The sequence below is a fragment of the Phocoena phocoena genome, chromosome 9 (assembly GCF_963924675.1).
Source record: "Phocoena phocoena chromosome 9, mPhoPho1.1, whole genome shotgun sequence".
Taxonomy (NCBI): domain Eukaryota; kingdom Metazoa; phylum Chordata; class Mammalia; order Artiodactyla; family Phocoenidae; genus Phocoena; species Phocoena phocoena.
In genome coordinates, this window is record NC_089227.1 from 79,729,026 (window position 1) to 79,751,513 (window position 22,488).

Below are 22,488 nucleotides of genomic sequence, written 5' to 3' on the forward strand. Positions count from 1 at the left end.
ATATTTTTCATTAGTTACTTATGTTTTACAATAGACTATTTTTGGTTTAAATGAATTATTAAATGTCATTAAATATGTTAGTTTTTCACTTTCAATTTCCAGTATGTTTAAATATCTATAACTGTGATCCATAAAAATATAAGCTCTTTGAGATCCTGATAATTTTTAGGAATATAAAAAGCTTAAGAAGCACTGATTTAGGACATCAACAATATTATACTTTCTGAAAGTGAAAATTCATAAAGTACTACATTTTATATAGATCACTACAGAGACAGTCCCTTGCAATTCTACCATAATCAAAATTGCAAAGAAGTAAGAATTGGTCCTACCCCTTCCCTGTTCACAATAAATAAAGGTTAAAAAAAAATATGGATAATGAATTGCTTGAAAGTGAAGCTCTATCAACTTTAATCTAGGTCGATAATCTCTAAGCTTGATTCTATAGACAATAGTTTCAGCAAACAAGAATCAGAGTACATTAAAAAGGGTTCCATGTTCAAGTAATTCCAAGTAAAATTATGTTAAAAGTAAAGTTAAACAGATTCCTTTATTAAATCTTTTCAGAGGCGATAGCATGTTAATAATGCACCGTGAATCTCAAGAGCCAGATACAGTATGCAAAATTTCCCACTTTTTCATGGAATGTTTCACAGAATTGGTATTTCTCCCACTGAAAATGCTTTGCTAAAAGCTTATGTAGATTAGATCCCCAAGTTATTTTAAATGGAGTATTACTGAGAAAACTAGAGAACTTACAACCTCACTTGATGAAGACGCAGACAGCTCTTCAGGACTACAGTTCACTGTTGTCTTGGGACATTCTCTTCAGCAGTTCCTGTCTCCCCGTTATCTACCCTATCTCCTGGCAATCCACTGTTCTAGACTTTCTCTTTCTTGCCTTCTTATCTCCCTCTTTGTTATTACTTACAAGAGAGAGAGAAAAAAATAATCATAAGAGTAAAATCCCATTTTGATGCTTCCTGATACCAAACCAATTGACAGTACTATGAAGGATAATAAATAAATCAATAAACCCTAGTTTTGATCTTTGTTCTTTTCTCAGCTTGGAGTGTTCTCCTATCTATAACTCTACATGAATCTTCTTTTCAGTTATATAAGGTAATTGCGTGTGATGATACCAGTTTTTCAAAAGTATCGCGTATACTGGAAATCAGAAGCCTGATGATTCAGCTAAAAACTGATGGATAGCTGCTAAGGTGGTGGTAGAGATTGGAGTGTATACATTCTGCTTATGATTAAATGATCAAAACTATTTCTAGTGTTGATAGAAATTCATTTGTATTTCTAAGTTCTTATTCTATTGCTGTTACATGTTCCCATTAATCTTTTGCTTAAATCTAACTTATATAATACATATAAATGACAATAAATCTTTCAAATATTTAGCATAAAATACGAGTTTTCTTATCATGACATTTCTGCAAAGCAGAGAATATGTATTCAGTTTATCATTCCACTCTAAAAATCAAACTCACTGTTTTTCAACTAGTAATAACATCCAAGTGTATACACAAATCCTATGAAGTCCTGATACTGTTTTCCAAATAAAGCAAAATATTTCAAATCCCTAAAACTAAAGAATTAAAAGTATAAAATAATTATAAGAAATACTCCAATGCATAAGCTACTTTTCACTGGTTTCTCTATTTCAAACTCCTACTTTTTTCTTAATTCTTTTCATTTTTTAACCAAAGAGAATTTTTTGTGTGTTTTCATTCAGGGAAGGGGAGATGGGAAGGTGGGGTAACATTAATATATCCCTACCCATTGTAATTCTGTGTTATGTTAACTCTTCCAAAAAGCATTTCAAAAGTATTCACAACAAAGCTTAGGACTCCACAGCAATAAATTAAAATGTTTTGCCTTATTCAAGTAATTACAGCAGTGTATTTTATAAACATCTGGTGCAGTGACTAAGGGAAAGGGTACATAAATTGCACTCACAAATACAGCACACTGAAAAGATAAACTGAAAAATTATAAAATCCCCCTGTATGTACATTATTTCTCAGATTTGTTTTACTGCTCTATTTCCACAGCTTAATTTTGGACTACTGTTATAATCTGGAATTATTTTTCCTACTCATTTTGTTCTCCCCATACCAAATTACAAACAATTAAAACAGCATTCTTGAAATATTTCACTACTCTTAGCAAAGACTTTTAGTGCTAACACATTATCTATGGATATTTCTGAGTTGCTAAAAAATGCTTATATGTAAATATATGTACAGATACACAGATGTGTATATAGTTAGAGAACTATCAAGTAAAAAACGACTTTCTTAACATCAAGGATTGAAAAAACAGAATTTAAAATGACCTCACTTGAAGTTTACTTCTTAGCATATTAAATCTAACCTTAAGTATTTTCTTTACAGGCATGCCCACACACACAATCAGTTCAATTACTGAGCTGCAGGCCCAGACAGACTTACTGTAGCAGTATTCTTCAAAATAGCATCTACCTGCTACAAGGCAAGCTCTCTAGAATAGCATAACTAAACATGAGGAAATTCTCAGAGTCTCCCAAGGTTATCTATAAAATAATGAGGAGTTTCAAAATAAAATTTTATATACATATTTTATATACATATTTTGGGGTTTAGATATGTATATAGTTGTAAAAGAAGGAAACAAAAATTCAGATTCAAGAAACAAGTGGCATTTTAAAAAATCTGTCCAGTAATTTGCTCTCAAGGACAATAAAGAAGTAATATAAATGAAATATTAAATAGCTTTCAGGTTCTTTCACATATTACCATTAGATTCATGACATAACTGGAAACCAAGCTACTCATTTTAACAAATACTAACAAGGCAAACTGCTAGAATAAGTTTTATTTAACTTCTCCAAAGACGTAAAGTGTTTCACCAAGTAAGTAAATAATCCTTCAATAATGACTACATAAAATGATAAAAATATTTATTTATTTTCCCCGTGCCTCATTCCCAAATGAAAGAAAAATCACCTTGTTAAGTTAGAGTCAACTTACAAATTAATACTTTAATAATAAAGTTACAAAGCTAAGAGGTAATTTAAGTCTACTTTCTTGATAGCCTGTATCAGCAGGGAAGGTAGGGAGAGTAGAGAGACATTTAATAAATCAGTATTCTTTCTTAGTTTATCTAAAAATACATATTTAAACTTTGATAAAGAATTGACTTTAGGGCTTCCCTGGTGGCACAGTGGTTGAGAGTCCACCTGCCGATGCAGGGGACACGGGTTCGTGCCCCGGTCCGGGAGGATCCCACATGCCGCGGAGCGGCTGGGCCCGTGAGCTACGGCCACTGAGCCTGCGCGTCCGGAGCCTGTGCTCCGCAATGGGAGAGGCCACAACAGTGAGAGGCCCGCATAATGCAAAAAAAAAAAAAAAAAAAAGAAAGAATTGAATTTAAAGCTTCAGTAAGACTTCATGTTTAAACTGTTAACAAAGTATTTTAACTACTTTAACACTTAGGTAATACTTCATTTAACTTGATGTAAATCTAGAAAAGGTAACAAATGATAAATTAAGCCCTACATTCTGCGATCTTCAGCAATTCACCTAGTTTCCTCAGTATGATTAAGTGTAAGTTGCCTTGGAGTTTTATTATAAGGGAAAGCTGGTAGTTCATCTAAGTAAGGTCTTTAATCAAAGAAGCATGCATGCATGCGTGCTTATATATTTATATAATCCACAAAAAAATAAATTATATAATCCACAAAAAAATTCCTCCATGAAAGTTGCTTCACCACCTTTTTATCTACTAGGGCGCTGTTGTTTGTATTTATTTATTTTTTTGAGGTAATTTGGCATTTATTTATTGAAAGTAAATTGAAATCTATTCTATTATATATTATTACAACAAGTGTTCTGCACTGAGGCAATCTGCCATTGATTTTCTAACTATGTTTTCCACATATGCAATTCAAGATTTGAAAATTAAAATAATATTTACCTTACAAAGAATTCACATATCTATTAATAGCTACTGCAACTGGCCGTTACCATATTATAGGTACAACTGCATATGTTACTTCAATTGTTACAGCAAATTCCATGAGAGACCATGACCATCATCATCTCCATTTTCAGATAAACAAATTAAGCAAGAGAAGCAGAGTAAGTTGTCTATGGTAAAACAACTAAAAATTTCTCTTAAGCTTATGTTGTGGAGTGTTGTTGTTTTTAAACCAATCAGTACTTCATCAGCAGTTTTCCATTTGTATAAAAGTTTATTATTGAAATACTAAAGTAAAAGCCATGGAGGCAAATCACTGAACTAAAGGCAATACTATATGCTACAATCTTACTTGTTTACAAGGATACTTGCTATACAATACACACATAACAGCACTCTCTTTATTATGCTGGTGTGAGGTTAACATAATTTCCACTCATGTTTTTATAATATTGAAAAAGATCATGGGAGGCAGGAAAGAGAAGCGTAAATATTATGATAGAGATGTAAGTTCTAATATTAGATATATATACATGCACACACAGATGAGATAGATAGGTAGGTAGATATATTTGTGAGTTCATAAGTTTTATTCTGAAATTACACCTGGGGGAGTTTTCCTCTTATGTTTTACTCTATTACTCTAGCAACCATAGGTCCTAGATGGTACACCTAGGTGTAAGAATTTCAACTAAGACTATCAATGGTCTTTATCTTCACAGAGTTTGTGTTTAAAATAAGGGAGACAAAACAGTAAGATTAATTTTTAAAATAACTATAAAAGTATATTGATGTTCATCAATGAAAAGGAATAAACTATTGATACATGCTATAACATGGAACCTCAAAATCATTATGCTAAGTGAAAGAAACCAGAAGCAAAGTGAGCCTATCTATATGAAGTGTCCAGAAAGGTACTCAGATAGAAAGCAAGTTAACGGTTGCCTAGGACTGGGGATGGCAGTGAGGACTGACTGCAAACAGAATGGAGATCTTTTTGTATGGTGTTGTTTGCTCATGGCCATAAAAACGAAATTCACTCTTCGTGGTTGAATCAGTTAGCATCAGTCATACAAATGTCAGCATATGAAGTCTTGCTGATATCTTTTGCTAACTATGATCTCCTCATCCATTTGGTTTGATATTAAAAATTATATCTTTTTAAATCATCATTTTAATTGTAACTTGGGAGCAAATATAAACACATGTGCTGTACCGTCTGAATCCTTCTTAAAATCTGACAAAAACGATAACCATGAATGAGATCAGAGGTCAGCAAACTATGGCCTGTGGGCCAGCTGACTTCTGTAAAATCAAGTTTTATTGCTACACATTCACTTACACATTGTCTATGGCTGTTTTCACGCTACAAGGCACAACTGAGTAGTTGTGACAGAGACTACCTGTCCTGCAAAGCCTAAAATGTACACTATCCAGTGCCTTAAGAAAAAATCCAACTCTTAAACTAGATTAATGCTGGATATACAAAAAGGATACTGGAAATAAAGGACTAATAGCATAATACTCTGAAATAGGAAAAGAAACTATACTACAATGTCTTTATTTAATACTTAGTCGTGCAAGAACTCAATTTTTCAAAGTAATGGTACTAGTACGTAAACAGCCCAGCATCAAATGCAGTAATATTTACATGACCAATTTAAGAAATTTCAAGATGAACTTAGTATAGAAGATAAAAGATCATAATATTCAAAGCAACTCAACAATTATTTCTGATAAGAAAAACGGCCCACAAGAAAAAAAATACTCAAAAAGACTGTCAATTCCACATATGAAAACATATGTCCACACAAAAACATATATATGAATGTACATAGTGGCATTATTTGTAACACCAAAAAACAGAAAGAACCTAAATGTCCATCAAGTGATGAATGGATAAATAAAATGTGGTCCATCCATGCAATGGGCTACTTTTCAGTAACAAAGAGAAATGAAGTACTGATACATACCACAACATGGATGAACCTTGAGAGCATGCTAAGTGAAAGAAACGAGTCACAAACTATCAGATATTATGATTCCATTAATATGAATAGTCTAGAATAAGCAATCTATAGACAGAAAGTAGATTAATTGTTGCCGAGGGCTGGGAGGAATACGGGGAATTTGGGAGCTAAGAGATGCAGAGTTTCTTCCGGAGGACATGAAAATGTTCTACAATTCACTGTGGTGGTAGATGTACAACCCCATGAATATACTAAAGCTACTGAACTGTATCCTTTAAATGAGTAAATTAGATGTGAATTAAATCTCAGTAAAGCTGTTTTTAAAAAAAGGGACTATCAGTATCTGGTTAAACAGCTGCTTTAAGGCACTAAATGCATGTATTACAGTTTAAGTGCCATGTAATTTATAGATATTATTTATCTTCCTTGTTCATATTTTTCTTTCAGCTCTTACGTACTACTAAAACTACTCTAACCTATTAATCACAACCAAACTCTCCTCAAATTTCAAAGAGCAAGTTACTAGTACAGCTACCAATTAGATTATTATCCTAGGAATACTCCCCAACTAAGCCACCTGACATTTGTTTTGCTAATTCTAAGACTCACAAAATTGGGCTTCAAGCTTCATATTGATGAGCAACAGCCAGGAATGCCCACAAAGAAGTGGCATTCCTGAACAGTGTATGATACTGTGAGCTGGTAACTGGCAAAATATGTGATTTGTTTAAAAGCCTTTTGGAACAGGAGAAAGCATGACCAGTGCCACTTCCAAGTTTCCACATCTATAAAATAGAGGTGATGCAACACCACACTTAGGGTATTTTGTAAAGCATAAACGATATTCATATGAAAGACATCATAGAATTTAGAAAATAAGAGCTGCAATGTTATTATTTAGATGGCCATGCCCCTGAAGAATGCAGGCAATACAAATTTTACAGAACAAAAGGGTCAACCTCTGTGGTTCACAAACAGAGGTATTATAATACTTCTAAACTCTTTTTATTCTTAATTTTATATTAAAAAATTTCACTAGCTGGAGATGAGAGTGAAATTAGTCCCAACATCATCCTCAATGGTGAAAAACTGAAAGCATTTCCACTAAGATCAGGAACAAGACAAAGTTGCCCACTCTCACCACTCTTATTCAACATAGTTTTGGAAGTTTTAGCCACAGCAATCAGAGAAGAAAAGGAAATAAAAGGAATCCAAATCAGAATAGAAGAAGTAGAGCTGTCACTGTTTGCAGATTACATGATACTACACATAGAGGGTCCTAAAGATGCTACCAGAAAACTACTAGAGCTAATCAATGAATTTGGTAAAGTAGCAGGATACAAAATTAATGCACAGAAATCTCTGGCATTCCTATATACTAATGATGAAAAATCTGAAAGTGAAATCAAGAAAACACTCCCATTTACCATTGCAACAAAAAGAATAAAATATCTAGGAATAAACCTACCTAAGGAGACAAAAGACCTGTATGCAGAAAATTATAAGACACTGATGAAACAAATTAAACATGATACAAATAGAGGGAGAGACATACCATGTTCTTGGATTGGAAGAATCAACATTTTGAAAATGACTCTACTACCCAAAGCAATCTACAGATTCAATGCAATCCCTATCAAACTACCACTGGCATTTTTCACAGAAATAGAACAAAAAATGTTACAATTTGTATGGAAACACAAAAGACCCCGAATAGCCAAAGCAATCTTTAGAACGAAAAACGGAGCTGGAGGAATCAGGCTCCCTGACTTCAGACTATACTACAAAGCTACAGTAATCAAGACAGTATGGTACTGGCACAAAAACAGAAAGATACATCAATGGAACAGCATAGAAAGCCCAGAGATAAACCCACGCACATATGGACACCTTATCTTTGATAAAGGTGGCAGGAATGTACAGTGGAGAAAGGACAGCCTCTTCAATAAGTGGTGCTGGGAAAACTGGACAGCTACATGTAAAAGTATGAGATTAGATCACTCCCTAACACCATACACAAAAATAAGCTCAAAATGGATTAAAGACCTAAATGTAAGGCCAGAAACTATCAAACTCTTAGAGGAAAACATAGGCAGAAAACTCTGTGACATAAATCACAGCAAGATCCTTTCTGACCCACCTCCTAGACCCACCTCCTAGAGAAATGGAAATAAAAACAAAAATAAACAAATAGGACCTAATGAAACTTCAAAGCTTTTGCACAGCAAAGGAAACCATAAACAAGACCAAAAGACACCCCTCAGAATGGGAGAAAATATTTGCAAATGAAGCAACTGACAAAGGATTAATCTCCAAAATTTACAAGCAGCTCAATAACAAAAAAACAAACAACCCCATCCAAAAATGGGCAGAAGACCTAAATAGACATTTCTCCAAAGAAGATATACAGACTGCCAACAAACACATGAAAGAATGCTCAACATCATTAATCATTAGAGAAATGCAAATCAAACCTACAATGAGATATCATCTCACACCAGTCAGAATGGCCATCATCAAAAAATCTAGAAACAATAAATGCTGGAGAGGGTGTGGAGAAAAGGGAACGCTCTTGCACTGCTGGTGGGATGTGAATTGGTTCAGCCACTATGGAGAACAGTATGGAGGTTCCTTAAAAAACTACAAATAGAATTACCATATGCCCCAGCAATCCCACTACTGGGCATATACCCTGAGAAAACCATAATTCAAAAAGAGTCATGTACCAAAATGTTCATTGCAGCTCTATTTACAATAGCCCGGAGATGGAAACAACCTAAGTGCCCATCATCGGATGAATGGATAAAGAAGATGTCGCACATATATACAATGGAATATTACCATAAAAAGAAACGAAATTGAGCTATTTGTAATGAGGTGGATAGACCTAGAGTCTGTCATACAGAGTGAAGTAAGTCAGAAAGAAAAAGACAAATACAGTATGCTAACACATATATATGGAATTTACAGAAGAAAAATGTCATGAAGAACCTAGGGGTAAGACAGGAATAAAGACACAGACCTACTGGAGAATGGACTTGAGGATATGGGGAGGGGGAAGGGCGAGCTGTGACAGGGCGAGAGAGTGCCATGGACATATATACACTAACAAACGTAAGGTAGATAGCTAGTGGGAAGCAGCCGCATAGCACAGGGAGATCAGTTTGGTGCTTTGTGACCACCTGGAGGGGTGGGATAGGGAGGGTGGGAGGGAGGGAGACACAAGAGGGAAGAGATATGGGAACATATGTATATGTATAACTGATTCACTTTGTTATAAAGCAGAAACTAACACACCATTGTAAAGCAATTATACCCCAATAAAGATGTTAAAAACAATACCTCTAAACTCTTTTTATTCTTAATTTTATATTAAAAAATTTCACTAGCTGGAGATGGGAGTGAAATTAGTCTCTCAGTGGAAAGAGAGAGTCTTCTTCATGACTTTAGAGCCTTATATGGTTTAAAAGTAGCAACAGGTTCAATTATTCAAAGATGAAATCTATTGTGGAAATAGGATAATTAATAACATATTCAGCAGAACTTCAATATACTGGACTAGATATAGCAATGCTTAGCATTTATATGCATTCGAGCTTTCAAACAATTTCACAATAAATTTATAAACATGAACTTAGTATAACATCATTTTATTTAAGTCTACTACACTTCAGCTTCATTTAAAGGAAAATTTAAAAGCTATGTAAGTATCTCAAATATACAGCATATTATACTTCCAAAAGAAAACTGACACTTGTAGAAGTAAAAATACTATGATTAATGTATAAATAATATAAGGAGAATAATTTAAAGTGATAATAATAAAAGTTCAAATGAGAGGCAAACTACTCTAACTTCTAACATATTCCTTTATAGCTAAAACTCATTATACTTCTTCATTAAAATCCAAGCACTAGGACAAGTGACTAGTTCCTCTAGTGAATTAAATGTTATTTTATGAATTTTATATTCATTCTGTTAAGTATTGATAAATTATTAATAATACGTACGTTTAACATTTATCTTACAAAATGCACTAGGGATATATTACACACACACACACACCCTTTAAGAACCTGACACCATTTATTCTACCTGTAGGAAAAAAAAAATCACAACTTATGGTAGAGTTTCACATAAATCCTAATCTGATTTCAAACATTTTTAAATCCTGATACCAGTATGTATATGGCAAATGCACCCAATATATTCCTGTAAGGCTTAAAAGTATATTAAAATTATGAATGAAGAAGCAAAAAGACTGAGATTAACAAGCAAACTATATTATTACACAGTAAATCAGAATTGAGGATAAAGAATCCTACCAACCCAAACATCCTCAAATATTCATGCAGAGATTATAGCAAATACTCTGCCTAAGGATAAAAAATTGGGCAACATCTAAATAGTCCTCCTTGTTTTTGAGGAGACCTATTGCAGGTCACATATTGGGAGAAGAAAATTCACCTCAGGCTCTCTGTTAGGTGTTGCTCCACGGATCCTTATATAGAGGTATAGAAATTATACATGATTTAAACATGACATTATTTAATAAATGATTCTGAAACGAGGCAGTTACCAACAAAAAGTGAGATCACTGCACACTACATAAAAAACAAAATTCCAGGCAATACATGCAGTTTTAAAAAATATATAATAATAATTTTAAGGAAATATAGGGTAATATTTTTCAGATCTTCTAATAGGTAAGCCTTTCCAAACAAATTATGACTCCACAAGCATTTTAAAGATTTAAATTTCAAAAACTACCAGCACAAAACCAAAATGCTGCGAAAAGCATCTGTAACATAATGACAAAAAAGAGATTATCATTTATATATAAGAAGCTGCCAGAAACCACTGCAAAAGGACAAACAAGCAAACTGAAAAATAAGGAAGAGAATATATTTTGATTTTCTTAATTGATGATACGTAAAGTTGGGAGGGAAATTAATACACTGAAGTAGAAGAAAATCCTAACAATGCAGATGGAAATCAAAGTGATTTGTAACTTGAAAGTAGTTTTTGTGAACCTGAATATTACCAGAATCCATTTGACCTGAGAAGTAATGTAACAAAGCATTCCACTGATAGCCACTTGAGATATATTTGTAATAATTCTGAACACATAATCTCTCAAAGACCAATTGCCAACTACATGACAGCTATAGCATATAAATAAAGCTGATTGCATATATAACCAATACAATCCGAACAAGCCAGTTTTACCACATATGGAAACCATAAAATATAGAATTAAAAAAAATTCTTCAAGACTATAAACAAAATGTACACCACAAAAGTATCATAGGTCCTTAATAACGATCCCTAAAAAAAGACTGCTACAAGAGCATAAAATTATGCATCAATATATTGCTGACATTCTATTGCTTAAAATTATATTTAAGTCAACTGCTTCAGCACTAGTTCACATTTTCATTATAAATCTGACAACTTTTGTTGCTATTTTCAAACTCTGGAATGTTGGCCTCTTCTTCCTCATCTATCAAAATCCAATTTACCCTTTAAAGTTCAGCTAAAATGCTACATCTCTTAGAAGCTTTTCCCCTGTTAGTATTAATCTCTCTATTCCCACTCGGAAAGCACTTTGCTTATTCCTTTAGTCACAGCATAAGACTGTGCCTTCTATTAGCTAGCTGATTACATTTGGGTCTTCCTCACTTGTAAACTCTCTGGGAGTTATTTTATCTATGGACAACAACCTATGAGTCTATAGAAAACAACTAAGTACAGTACAGTGCTACACAAGGCTAGCAAACACATTTTTTAATTTAATGAATAAAAGAATATAACACGAGTTTCAAGAAAAAATGGGAAAACTACTGATTTTATGATTCATGAAAATAATTCAAATTAAAAAACTCATGAAAAATAAGGGTAACATCCTAAATAAACAGGCTAATAATTTTTAGAGGAAAAGGTCATGAGAGACAGATTCTTAGGATATGGACAGGAAGCCAAATAGAAGCCTCAAGTTTCATCAAAGAAGTCATTCTTGAATATAAGAAAGCAAGCCACACAAAGGTTCAGTGACAGGGGAAGAAAGATCTTTCTTCACCTTCTTTCTCCAAGTGGAAACCTACTTCCTACTGGCACGGACAGAATAGCTGGAAAACAGTGCTGAAGAGAGGCTTAGCTCACCTTTACGAATCCTTAAAGAGATAAGTGATGACTAGCTGTGCCCTGGATGCCCTCCATTCCTGAAAGCAAGACAGCCAAGCACTTGAAGATTCTTACCTCACTCAACTAGATATTATCATTTTTTAGCCCTTGGGAAATGTAAAACTCTGTGCCTGCCCACAACCTACATCTTATGTAAAAGGTAAATCCATCATTCAACTTTAAAACACACATTCAAAAAGCATGATAAATTTTACAACGAAGATTTTACCTTACATAGTCAACAATAAAATGGACAAGTAGAGTTTTACAAATTGGGGAAAGACTAAAACCAAAGTGAAATCATGAATAATTATAATCACTGTATTATAATGGTTATCTGCTTAACTATAGACTTTAATTTCTTGAGGGTGGAAACAATTACATAAATCTTTGAATGTCTCATGTCTATAAAATATAACACCTGGCACATAGAAAGTTCTCAATAATTGTTGAATAAATTAACAAATTAGTAAACTGAAAAGCAAAACCGTGTATTTATTTATTTTGTTTTAAATGCCATACATTAAGCCAAAATGTATGTTGTACTTTTGATATTAACTGAACAGTCAAATAAGTGAGTATTAACATACCACAGATCAAGATTTTGCAATCTGAGGCTCAGAGGCAGCACGGAATGAACTTTGATATTGTATATTTAAGTGTTTAAGCATGCATGTGAATTTTTCTAGGACAGGCTCTATAACTGTCATCACATTTTCATAAAGGTGTAGGACTACAAAAGGGTTAAAGATGCGTTATCAATTAAAGATGCGTTATCAATTTTAAAAAATAAAAACTATAAGTAAATATTACATACAATTTTATGTTGTACTAGAAGTTTTAATCTCCCTTTGATGAATCAGAAAGGCTCCTGGATCTTATGAAGTACCAATGAGTCATTAATCATTCAGTAATTAATAAATTCTTTTTCAACCATATTAATGTGGAATATGTGGGAGTTAATTATAATACTTTAAGAAATTAAAAGACACTAACTACATAATCATTAATAGGCAACCAATATTACTCAGGCAAAACAAAAATATTCAAACAATTACGCTACATAACATTAATGCATAAATGGCAAGTCATTCTCATAAGTGAAAATAGTATTTTTACACAGCCAAAATTAGCAATCCAGAGTTAGCTGGAATGTTTAACAGAACAGGAAAAGAAAAAATCCTAGGGCTCTATATCCTATCACTCTATCCTAAGAACTAAAAGTAAGTAAAACAGATAGGAGCTCTTAGAAATCCAATGTTTTGGATACAATTTTAATAATTTGATTATAATGCTCAGTAAGTAGCTAAAACAGGTGTCCTTTTTCTAAGAAACTGAATAGTGTAAGTCTGCTTGTAGAAACACTGTAACATCCAAAACTGTTCAGTTTAACCAAGCTGCTTTTCTAATATTGAGAATTTTTGATGGGAGGAGGTGTGAAAATAGTTTAGCAACATAGAGCATTCCTGAGGAAAGCTAGGGAGCCACAGGTGATGTGCCACATTATGTGGCATGAAAAGGCTGAGACCTCTAGGGTCTCAAAGTTGGACAGAGAAGAAAATAAAAAAAGAAGTGAACAGTAAAAACCGATGCTATGACTACTCTGACTATTCTCTCCCTTCCTCTGGACTCAAATATTAGGAAGAATAAGCACAAACAGTGCTCTCTCTACTCTTTGCATTTGCTCAGAGTGAGCAGGCATTATGATATTAACCAAGCAAGCAGGACCACATACTATTAACAAGTCTGGATGGTTATGTTTTATGGCCTGCCTCTACTTACCTTATTTAGCAAGAACAGACAATAAGAACAGAGTAAATGTGTCTCAAGTTTAAAAAAAAAATTAAGATACTCCTTAAAATCTGAGACAAAGCTAAAATTAAACTCCTTTATACATGTTATCTAAGAAAAATGTCCAATGTTATCTGTGCAGGGCAAAACACTGCATATGTAGCTCTATCTACCCAGCTCTTCAAAGCAAAAGTAACTGTGAGGCTTTCAGAGAAGATAACTGCTATAAAATCTCAAAATCCCAAGAATGTGGCAATAACCTTGTCTTCCTATATGAAAGAGGCCATATTATATGAAAGAGGCCATATTATATACCCCTGCTGAGTCATGATCAAAATCAACTTTGATGATACGATGATCTTTTAATACATGCTGTTTCCATAATCCTTGAGAAATTCTCAGTTTTCATGATGAATCTTACCACAGATGAATAAGAATGTGAGCATCAATAGTCCTTTTAAAAACAGGACTGATAGACTTCTGTAAGAATAAAAGCTACAACTCCTCGAAGACTGAAGATAAAAGCTTGGGAAATAAAGCATTTGCTACAGAAATAAGATAGCAGTATGCTACAGGTCATGTATAATCATTATTACAGAGGATGAGAGGAAAGTCCTCAAGAAAAATTTTAGTCAAGAAGTAAGGATGCTAAATTGCGCCAAATTGCTTCTACTGCATTGAATTTAACATTTATAAAATGAATTTTAATGAAAAATTCTAGCTAATGATATATAAGAGAATCAACTTTTTTCCATCTATCTAAATTTGAGTTGCATAAAGGTAATTTTCCTACACATAACTATTATGTACATCAAGATGTAATATTTAGGTTGTGGCCCTGTATTTGTGAAATAATGTTGCTTTATATAGTACAAAAAAGGCTCAGCTGTGGATTACTCCTGTACATTTATTCTAGTACTTCTCAGTGGTAATACTAATGAAGTTGATTCTTTCCTGAACACGAAAATCAGTGCTATTTGTCTGACTCTCCCGCAGCATGTTGAAGGATAAATTCTATCAACAGAAAAAAATGTAAGTGTAACTAAAATTATAAGACAGATAGTTTTAAAACGTTACCATCTTGGTAGTAGTAAAGACATCTCGCTGTATCTTCAGACATATTTTAGAGTTTCAATGAATATATTCAGAAAAAATTGATGACATTCATTTTAATTTAGTATCTCAGAAGAAATAGAGAAATACATTATCTTTATAATAAAAGTTGGCTTATTACTACTCATGAATTTTTTTATTAAAGGACTGGATCTAACTATAAACATACCTAAGAGATACAGGATACATAGAATATATAATAAATACTACGGTTTCCCAATGCTTTCATTATATACACATGATTTAATAACATTGTCAGAAGAAAATGATTATGCTATCTAATAACAAACTAAAATTGAGTCACCATAGCTGTTTTAAAAACAGCTATCATTTTATTCTGTAATACTTTCATTTCATGATATTTTTGAAAATAATGTATTTGCTGATTAATTTACTAAAAACTTTCAATGATAAGCATTTGAACCATACCAAGTACAAAAAGTTTTAAAATTATATCTTCTACCAAGTTAGATGAACATTATTACCAGTATTGTAGCTTATTCCTAAATTTGGCAGGCCTATTAAAGCTAGCCAGATAACACTGGCAACTGGAAGAGGACTGCAGTGACTACACTCTACAGGGAATTCACAGAATGGGCAATGTAAAATTCAGGGGAAAAAAATTCGATGATGAGAAGAAACTACTAAGGTGAAAGTATGCATATGTATGTTGAATGGCATGATGGGGCATGGAAAGTAGACTGCAAAAGAGTAAAGTTGAATGAAAATATTTGAGAAATTCAAACACAATTTCTCTGCTTCAACCTTAATGTTTAATTCTTCCCCTCCTACTGAAACAACAGAAATCAGGGTTTTCAATAAAACATCCTTTTGCGGTCTTCAGACTTAGCTACCACCTATTTCAAACTTCTCATCTCTAGATTCAATAGTCTTCACATAGTCACTTGCACATAAACTAAGTCTTTACACATGATCAAAATATTCTGTCAACTATACTCCAACAAAAGTTAAAAATAAATTAAAAAACTGAAGCAAATATGGTAAAATCTGCCCAGTAAATATAATATAGGGGTCATTTAATTATTTTCTGTATGTTTGATATATTTCATAATGTAAAAAAAAATCAAATAATGCTCAAAATAAAATTTTAAAACACACTAAAAAAAAAATGCTGACCACATGAAAATGAGACTTCCCCCCACATCCACCCCACCAAAGAGTAAACTTAGAGCTCATGCCACAATAAAATTTGCATATGTATAATTTAATAAATTAAATCGTTTAAAAATATTAACTCACTGAGAACATCTTTGTGTTCCCAGCATGAGCCACAGCAGCTGGCAGGCATACAGTCGATAAAGACAGTATTTCATCAACACCACTGTTTCACATTTTTAACATCTCTAAAATATGGTTATATCTTACAATTGACAGTGAAGCATAGCTTTTCTTAATGATACATAAAATAATGATGCCTCTTACAAATGTTGTTGTTTCAAATTAGACTAAACAGAGCAATAAACGTTAAATTTCATTGAACTAAATTAAACCAAGGTGAAAGTGCCTGTCTGTTAACTACATTAACTCTCAGAAAGCTGAAATCCATGTTTTTTTGATTCATTCTTTTACATGTTAGTCTGTTTAAAAGCTTACATTTTTATATAGAATAGGTTATATCTCCTTAATTATCTTTAAAAACAACCCAAGTACTATGCCTTTTGACCGGGATGTTTAATCCTTTTCCATTTAAAGTAACTACTGATAGGGAAGAACTTACTCTTGCCATTTTGTTCTTTTCTGTCTGTCGTGTAGCTCTTTTGTCCCTTGTTTCCTCTCTTATGGTCTTCCTTTGTGTTTCACCCTTCTTTTTTTGTCGTGACCTACTCTGATCCCTTTCTCATTTTCTTTTGTGTATCTTCCATAAGTATTTTCTCTTTGGTTACCACAAAATTTACATAAAACACCTTACAGTTATAACTATCTTAAACTGATAAAAAATAAATTTCTATCATATACAAAAGCTCTACACTTTTACTCCCCTCCCCAACATATACTTTATGTTACCGAGTCACAATTTATATCTTTTTATGTTGTAACCACTAACATATGTTTACAGGTAGCTCTTTTTTATACTTTTGCCTTTTAACTTCTATACAAGAATTAAAATGATTTACATAACAGCATTACATATTCTGTACATGTCTATATATTTACCTTTTCTAGCTTATTCTATACTTTCATATGCTGTCATGTTGCTGCTTAGCATTCTTTTCTTCATTTATTCTCTACAACTTATAGACTATACTTTATAAGTAAAAATGGCCCAAAAATTTGCATCAGTATTGTTTGACAATTATAAATCACAATTAAGTTTCTAAGACTTAGAGTACTGAAGGAGCTGTGTTCCTGAACCAATAAAACAGTTCCAGTCCATTAAAATCTTGACCAGTTTTAATAATACCTACCTGTTCCTTTGCTCAGATATGGAGGCTTAAAGAACTTCACAACACCATAGACATTGACAATCATGCCACTCTTAAGTTGATTCAGGGGTGTATATACATAATGTGTGGCTGGAACCTAAAGAAAGACAGTGAATATAAGTATTAAGATTTTAGAATCATGTCATGATCAAATTTGTAAGTTAGCAAACTGATCTGCATTTTTTCCTTCTAAGTGTCTAAAAAGAGACTGTAGCCTGATAGAAGGAGAAATGCACAGCTTATAAAGGTTGTTATATAAACCATCTAGTTTTTCATATAAATAACTTTGATTATAAATGGTGTAATTTGTACACAACTCTAAAAAATGCAGTTTAAGAGACTTTTGTTCTGGTTTTTAACCTTAACTAATATCACTTCAAAACTTGTAGCATATATTTATATTTTTTCCTATACTGCTATGAAGATTTTAATAAGGCCTAAATAAAGCCAGATTTTGATTATAAATGATATAAAGACATTAAACATGGTAATAAAAGAAAAAAATTTTCTGAAATAACTGTACAGAAGTTTGGAAAGAAAAGGGGAAGTGATTTCACAAGAATGTCTGATGTTAGTCAAACAATCCTGAAAAGAGTTCAGACATCTGGCCCCATCACTCACCCACTTCACTCCCAATTGCAAATAAGGTTACCTATCACACTAAGAGTTAAAATTTTAAAAATCAAATCAAAATGAATTGGTTTTTTCAAGGAAGCTGATCCCTCAGGTCAAACACAAGGTCAGGGCTTGCTTAGAAATCTCATCAAACCATGATGTTAAAAAAAAGTAATGAAAGAAAAACAATGGTCAGCATATGGGACAGAATAGAAACAATAGGTACTCAGCTGACAAACTAACTGGATCCAATATATTATCTTAACAAATATCTCCCTAATGTGGAGATGAATGGGAAGGCCAGCACAACTCAATGACCCTAACCATTATGGTTTTCCAAGTAATGTACTTGTTAATTCACAAGCAGCAATCAACACCTTGATTGTAATTTGGCTCTCAATGTAAATAAGCCAGGATGTGTGTGCAGAGCAGCTAAGTTATATTCTAATAGTTCAGAATACCTGAGCTTCCTGAAAAACCATTTTTGCCAAGTTCAGAGGTTCTCTCATTTACTTCTGCCTTACTACAAGGGCATGGATGTAACAAATATTTGAAGTTGACCTATCTATAACAATTTTGAAAAACACTAATATCACAGTTAAATCATATTTTTTAAAAAGTACATCAATATTTTCATTGGTTACAGTTACCCTAAATAACAAATTTAAGTTATACTATTATGGTAGTATTCAGAATTTAAAACCTGTATCCCGTAGTCACTGTCAACTAGAAGCAAAGTCCTTGAACTCTGTCCAATAGAAACTAAAGGTAGAACATAAAATTTATTTTAAGGAGCCCACGGGTCGCAACTAAGGAGCCCATGTGCCACAACTAAGGAAGCTGCCTGTGCAACTAAGGAGCCCACTTGCCATAACTAAACTTTATCAACATATTACCTTCTTTCCAGTTTCACTCAGCTACAAGTAGCTCACCTTTAAAAATGGGAACCTTCCCATTGCTATGACAAAATTTTGTAAAATATTGAAAATATGATTTAAAAGAAAAAGCAAAATGTATCAAAAGTATAATAAAATTCTTTACTTAAAATTACATAATTTGTCAAATCACAATTCAGCACATAATAATCTGTTTAAATATAAGCTGATGAAAAGCAAAAGAAATGAATTTGCCTAAGATTTAAAAGGAGTAAAAATCCCAGTGTCTTCACACAATAAAACTTCTTTTCCATTTTAATTTTCTTGTGTACGTAGCTTCTGCAAAATATCAGCAAACATTCCAGACAACAGATGAACCAGGTATTAATTACCAGGGAAATATATAACTCGAATGTAATATCATTATATATCAAAAAAGTAGAGATTATGTTTTCCCACTGTATTGATACTATTTCAAAATCAGTCTATAAAGTGGGTCAAATACATATATGTATGTGTGTGGGGGGTGTACATTTCTAAATTAAAATTAATACCATCTTACCAAAGACATTGATTCTGTAGAAAAATCTCTTACGGATTTAACATAAACCTGAAAAAAAAAGAGAGGACTTATTTGTATACAAACATGTCCAATGTGATTACAGACCTTTAATTGTAGTAAAACTACACACTTTATAATATTCCAGTTCACAGAATGGCATAAAGTTATAGCTTACAAATTAAGAGTCGCAGGTACAAAGTTGTCTAAGCTAAGCTTCAGGTTAATTCACCAATTTTAATATCACAGAACCACACCTGGCCCATAAAATGCCCTGTTCAGACAAAAAAATAAAACAAAACAAAACAGGCAGATGTTGGTCTGCAGGCACATAGCTTAACCCAACTCTACTTCTCCACCTGACAGCCTTGACCAAACAGGCAGTCTCCAAAAGTGTATGTGTGTTTGTGTGGGGAGGGGGCGGGGGGTGGTGAAGTGAGAGGGATGAAGACCTTCATAAAGAATGAAATAGGAGGAAATCAGTTTTACCTAAAAAGGGGCACCTGATCAATTTAAGATAAAATCAAGCAGACCATCAAAAGAGGATGACAGTATAACTGCAAAGAATATACTGATCAGGTTTAGAGTGTCTGTGAAGCTTTAAGAACTTCAGTAACAAATAACTATCTTTAAGGGATCCTTCTCTGCTATCTGGAATCATTCTAAATATAAAGCCAAGAAAAGGATTTTTATTTTTTAAACTTAAAATATTTAATTACAATAATTCAGTCAGACTAAGTAGTTTATCTGCAGATACACAGAAATACTACTTCTATTCCATTACTTTAGCTCATTAAAACTACAATATAATTAGAGACTAAAAAGTTGCATACTTACATAAACAGTTGATTTGAAGTCCTCAGATGCTTTCAAAAATAAGCAAAGTTTACCATCTCTGCTTGTAGATGAAGATGCTGACAAAGTAACAAATCCGGCCACTGCAATGGTGTCCTATATAGAAAAAAATAATTTAAAAATCATCAAAATACCATAATTCTGAATGCCATATAGATTCTTATTTTTATTACTATGTAAAAACAGGAATCATTTCTATAAAATGAAAAGCTGGTTAGCCTAAACTTGTTTAATGCTTTCTGAATATAAGATTGAGACTACCACCTCCTACAAAAGGGTATCAGCAATGTAGCCATAGATAAGTACAGTGCTCCTCTTAATGGACCAGGAAAACACTACCTAAATCACTTAGAAATTTTTATTTATCTAGTAGGCCTTCAAAAATCAATGTTTATCTCAATTTATGTGAATAAGTGTGCATGAATAAACACAACGAAGAGATAGTGATGAGCCAACAGTATTAAGAATGGAAATTAAATGAAACTAAATCTCTGAGAGACTACATTGAGAAAGACATGTCATTAGTGCAAAAACTCCATATTGTTATAAAACTAACATGAGCATAAAGATCCAGGGTATGAGACATAAATAAGACATTTCCATTTATATACTAATAAGAACAAAGATACTTTCTTTCCACGTAGGTTTATAATAGTAAGAAGAAGCCAATCTCCATTTATTCCTGCCTCTCTCATTCTTTAGTTAAATCTCTTACTTTCCAAATACTGGAACATCCACACTTAGTGAGTCTTGTCTTGCTGTATTTTATACACACACACACACACAAACACACACACACACACACATATTATTATCTTACTCCTCTAATTTTAACACCAAAACCTTAAGATAAACAGAAATTCCTGGGCTTTAGGCAGCTTCCTTCAATAATCTTAATTTCTACCAAACGGAAGTCTTCTGCATTACTGATTTTTATTTTGCACATATGAGTGTGGTGTCAACCCCCAGGATTCTCTATTTAGATCCGTTAATTAGGCTGTAGGCACCTTGAAGACAAGGGTCATGTCTTATTCTGCTTTGTATTTGCAGGTCTCGGCACAAAGTAGGCCCTCCATAAACTACCTGTGAATCAAAGGAAGGATCATAAGTTGCCTTTCTAAAATCTCTGGCACTATCCAGATATTTTAGCTCTGCAAATTTCTGCATTTTATTTTCTTCAGGTGAGACTGCAAACAATTGTGTCTGTGCTGTTAATACTAAATAAACACAATTCTTCACAGTTAAGTGGGAGAAAATTTTCCTTCCCACTGAAGATTTTCTATGTTTGTACCATGGTTTAGGCAGTTTTAAAGGGGAATAAAATAAAGAGCAAGAGTGCTTCTGGAATAAATTACTATTATAACTGAAAAATATGCAGTTTTTCCAATTTACCTTTGAACAGTATATTCTGATTTAAATGAAAACTTAAGATTTCAGTCAAAGATGTAAAGTTGTTTAATCAAACTAACACAGGAGAATAAATGGAAGTAGGGAAATCATTGGTCAGTTCTAAATTCTCTTCAAAATACAAAAAATAACCTATCTCATTTTATTTTTTATTTTACTTTAAAATGTCTTAAACATAAATATATGGAAAGATATACACTAAATGAAAGTGTTAGGGGAAGAAATGCATATTTTTCAATTTTTCTGTATAAACCAAACTTAAAGAATAAAAGTATTTCTTTTATGATGGAGAAAACATTTTTAAATAAAGAGAATAAATCATTAAAAGCAAGATATCAGTATTCATAACAAAAATTTTTCAAAAGTCTATTCTAACATTAGCAACAAAACTCAGTAAAAGGTTACAACTTTTCCTCTAGCATACAATCGACAAAATGGAAATAAGAACCAAAAATACTTTTTAAGAACCTACATGCCCGTTGACAGACGAATGGATAAAGAAAATGTGGTACATATATACAATGGAATATTTAAAGGAAACTGGGTCATTTGTAGAGATGTGGATGGATCTAGAGACTGTCCTACGGAGTGAAGTAAGTCAGAAAGAGAAAAACAAATATCGTATATTAACACATATATGTGGAACCTAGAAAAATGGTACAGATGAACCAGTTTGTAGGGCAGAAATAGAGACACAGATGTAGAGA

General features: G+C 32.8%; 1 protein-coding gene across 1 annotated transcript in view; it reads right to left on the reverse strand.

Moving 5' to 3' along the window:
- The window catches only part of POT1 (protection of telomeres 1), a 61,940-nt gene extending 42,409 nt beyond the window's left edge, over positions 1-19,531 (reverse strand). Inside the window, exons 1-2 of the mRNA XM_065883880.1 lie at positions 19,523-19,531; positions 17,453-17,567 (exon numbers count right to left, since the gene is read on the reverse strand). Of these exons, the coding sequence (XP_065739952.1) occupies positions 17,453-17,567; positions 19,523-19,531 (124 nt within the window). The remainder of the gene's footprint in view (positions 1-17,452; positions 17,568-19,522) is intronic.
- Positions 19,532-22,488: the final 2,957 nt, after the last annotated feature.